Source organism: Pundamilia nyererei, unplaced genomic scaffold, assembly GCF_000239375.1.
Source record: "Pundamilia nyererei isolate P.nyererei 1_Seehausen unplaced genomic scaffold, PunNye1.0 scaffold00277, whole genome shotgun sequence".
Classification (NCBI taxonomy): domain Eukaryota; kingdom Metazoa; phylum Chordata; class Actinopteri; order Cichliformes; family Cichlidae; genus Pundamilia; species Pundamilia nyererei.
The window spans coordinates 526,784-530,667 of NW_005187678.1; the positions used below are offsets into that span (position 1 = coordinate 526,784).

The 3,884-nt window shown below is 37.6% G+C and overlaps 1 protein-coding gene across 1 annotated transcript in view; it reads right to left on the reverse strand.

Moving 5' to 3' along the window:
* Nucleotides 1-972: 972 nt before the first annotated feature.
* dysf (dysferlin, limb girdle muscular dystrophy 2B (autosomal recessive)) overlaps nucleotides 973-3,884 on the reverse strand; it is a 106,796-nt gene continuing 103,884 nt past the window's right edge. Inside the window, exon 56 of the mRNA XM_013915250.1 lies at nucleotides 973-2,928. Within this exon, the coding sequence (XP_013770704.1) occupies nucleotides 2,872-2,928 (57 nt within the window). The 3' untranslated portion in view covers nucleotides 973-2,871. The remainder of the gene's footprint in view (nucleotides 2,929-3,884) is intronic.

A 3,884-nucleotide genomic window follows, 5' to 3' on the forward strand; every position in this document is an offset into this window, starting at 1 on the left:
TCATTATCATTATTATTATTATTATTATTATAATAAACTTGTATATGAACCAAGAATATCTGCAATATAAACATCTGGAAGACCCTCAGGCCAGTGAGAAGTAACCTGAAATACTTCCCCATAACTAACTTGAAACCATCAGACACTTTAAACATCCCACAGTCGGCAGATTTGGGGTATTTTGTGTTCCAGCTGTGTCTGCTGGAAATGTTTTAGAATAAAAATGTAAAGTGTGTGTGGGTTTGTTTGTTTTTTTAATAAATTTGAAATTTATTAGTCTGATCCTTCTTTTCTCTCACAAACTAAAATTATAATAAAGTTGTTTTTTTTTTAGTGCATTAAAGTTAGGAAGTCAACAGTGGAGGACGAAAACTGTCAAAATTTAAACAAATTATCATTTTAAAAAAGACCTAATAAATAAATATGGCATTACACGCATTGCAACTAATACACTCCATGTAGGATTTTTTTTCTTTTTGTTTTGGTTTCATTTAATGCTCGTTAATTACCTGTACAACCAGTCTATTTACTTTCCTATTTTTTCCATTAAATTTTTTTTTCCCTCAAACCTTTTTATTTTACATTTCAGTTTCATGATGAAAAAAAAACCCACTGTGGCCACCAAGGTGTGGCTTTTAGTATTTGTTCAATATATGCTGGGAAACTTTCTTTAAGATCATCCTCGTGGTTGATCAACACCAGGATGCTTTGTGTCCAAGAAGTTAATTAATCATTGTGAAAATAGCACTGCCATTTAATACATAAATAAATACATTTAAAAATGAGTAAACTGATTTAAAAAAGCAAAATGAATGGTAAATAATAAAGTGAAAGTTACACAAAAGGTGCATAAGTACATAAAAAATGTATAACAATTGAAAATTTTGTAATATTCAAAATATATTTATGCATTTCATCCACAAGCTTTTAAAAGAAAATAATGCCTATATATTTATAATTTTAATTTTCTACATTTAATGCCATATTCATTCATTTTCTGATGTTAACTTTTGTCTTTCTCTGGCAGCTTTGGTCCTCCACACTTTGGCTAATTAAGACAGAAACTATGGAATTCATACTTCAAAACTTAATTCCCTAGATTCAAAAAGGGAGATTAAATGCTATGCAGAAACTCAACATACTGTGAGTACTTGGAAAATAATCATAAAGCACTTGATTTCATTTCATATGTATCTGCAGCATAAATCAAATGCACTTTAGTAAGCCTTACCCTCAGAGGTTTTTGAATTTAGTTTTCGTGAGACTTTTTGCCTTTTTAGTTGAATCAAATCTCTGATTAAAAAAATAAAAATACAAAAAAAGAGAAAAATGCAGCATTTAAAGGTGAACATTGAAATACGCTAACGTAAAAAACAAACAAACAAACAGAACACACACAAAAAACACCTACTCTCAGAAACTGTGATATATGCTGATGTAGTGAAGCTTGGAGGTAAATCCTCTCTGACCTGGCAGGACGACAGGTTACCAAAAGTGCTCACGTTAATGAGCTGCTTGTGAGTCGATGTGACTTTCATTTACGAGGCCTGCTCAACCTGTAACCAGCTGGTGTGAACCTAAAATGAACTAAAAGGGTCCAAGTCAACTTTTCCACTGTGGAGCAAACCAAACTAAGCCAGGATGTGGTTGCACCCAAAGAAAAGAAGATAATAAATATAAGCAAAAATGAGACTTTACATAAAATTTTTCAAATCATGACTCTGTTCTTCTTTATCATTCACCGATGTTCGGCTTTGCTCACTAAAGCTTGAGCGGTTTAAGGATCAACAACACAATGTGTCCTTCTGTGTTCATATCAGCCCACATCATCTATCTAAAACATGCTGTGTAATAATACGGCTCAAACGCAAATCCCTGACTTAACCTGCTGAACCCTGAGGAGGAGGGGGATTAGGTTGGATAGAGAGGGAGGAGGGGGAAAACGGAGGAAGATGAGGGAAAAGAAGGAGAAGAACTGATAGTTAAGGAGAGGAGCTCGAAAATTTGTTTTTAACAGTATTCAGTAAGTGATGGGAAATCCCACACAACCTGAAGGCATCGTATGTGACCTGCTGTAATAAAAATATAATCAAAGAAAAAAAAACCACCCAGCCTGGATATTATGTTTCACTTCTAACAACTTAACTCTGATCTGAACATTTTAAAAATAAAAGTCTGATTGCACTTGAAAGCAGCAGGGCAACAACATTAAAAGGTGATTCAAACAGAATGATAGCTGAAAACTCCCGCCACGCTTTAACCTCAGATTGAATTTTTTGGAGTGATAAAGTTTGACATGAGTCGGTAAACTGACTGCCTGACCTGACTATGCCTCTCGCAGGGAAGCAGCGGGCGGTAAAAAGATCAAACACCATCAAAATCACGATCTTTAATTCTGTTTCTGCCGTTTCGGAGCGCAGCCTCACTCAGCGGCGAGCTTTTCTTCTTGTCCTCCCCTGCATGAGGGCAGCAGAGAGAGCGCGAGGCGGGAAGAGAGATGAAAGCGGTGACTGAGGGATGACGGCGATGCAGACGGCACACGCTGAGTTCTGATAGTAACTTTGGAAACGCTTTCAGCACAGAAGTACAGAAGTGAATCTAACTGTAAAGGCACAAAATGCACACATATCAAACATAAGCGCACATTCAGCCACTGCTAATCAGGTGTGACTATATCAAAGGACATCTGGATCTGACAATTTGGCTGACTTCATCACTCATGACTCCAGGAAGACAACAGAAAAAGTCTCAAAAAGAAGAAGAAAGGGCTAATAAAATCCGTGCTTGTTTCACTCTCAGAACAGTGGTGTGGTTTCTCATTGTCTCCATTTGTTCACGTCTGTTTGTCTTTTCCTTCAAATGCTCCTCATCTTAAGTTGTTTCCTTGGCTGGTCCAAATGGTCCCACCATCTTCATGGCAGCATAGTTCTGTGAGAGGAAAAACACAAAATAATGCAGGAAGTTCCTTTCTTTTTGTTGCTAATGCTTTCTCTTCTTCATTTTCTCCCCCTCAACTGTCATTTAAAGAGTCAAAATTTGTTTTTTTACATTTTCTTATTTTTTTACATTGATTTTGTAATTTCTTAATGTTCTTTTAGTTTTCAGCACACTTCTTTTGCCTTGTCTTTGCCTCCGTGTCTCATTTTCCCAGTGTTATTCCGTGTACGGCTTCAGTCACACAGACCTAGAGACTGGTTGGTGGCACCCCGGCAACTTCTAGTCCCTCAGGAAAAACTGTTATTTACTTACTGACTGGCAAGCGGTTGCTGGATGTTTGCATTCGGTCTGCAATCCCTTGACAACTAACCATGAAATTTAAGAAAGTGAGATACAAACCAAAATAAGTTGTGTCTTTTTGACTTCAGTGGTAAGTCACAACCTTTCCTATGAAAGCGAATTTCAATTTCACTCCCGCTCAGTAAACATTTGGCAAACAGCTTTTGGAGACAAGTCCGTGTCTTCCATGCAAACCGGGGGCCGCGGCAATCTTAGAAGTAATTGCAAGGAAGTATGGTGCAGCTTGTTAAGCATCTCCAGCAACCACTTGGGGATTATGCATTTTTCCCTAGCAAGCGGTGATTACCACCATCTTCCTCGGTGGTTACCACCGCTTATCAATGACCGATCTCTAAGCCTGCATTACTGAGGTTTTAGCAATCAATTTCACTGAAACTGCCACCAGCCTCCAGCAATCACAGCAACCGGTCAGTTACTGTGATTGCTGGAGGCTGGTGCTGATTGCTTACTCGTTTTTCAATAGCATCTGTGTGACTGTCCTCTCCGTCTCTGCTGCAGTGAAGCTCCCTGAATCTGCTTAGTCACAGTTTCTTTCTTTCTTTCTTTCTTTCTTTCTTTCTTTCTTTCTTTCTTTCTTTCTTTCTTTC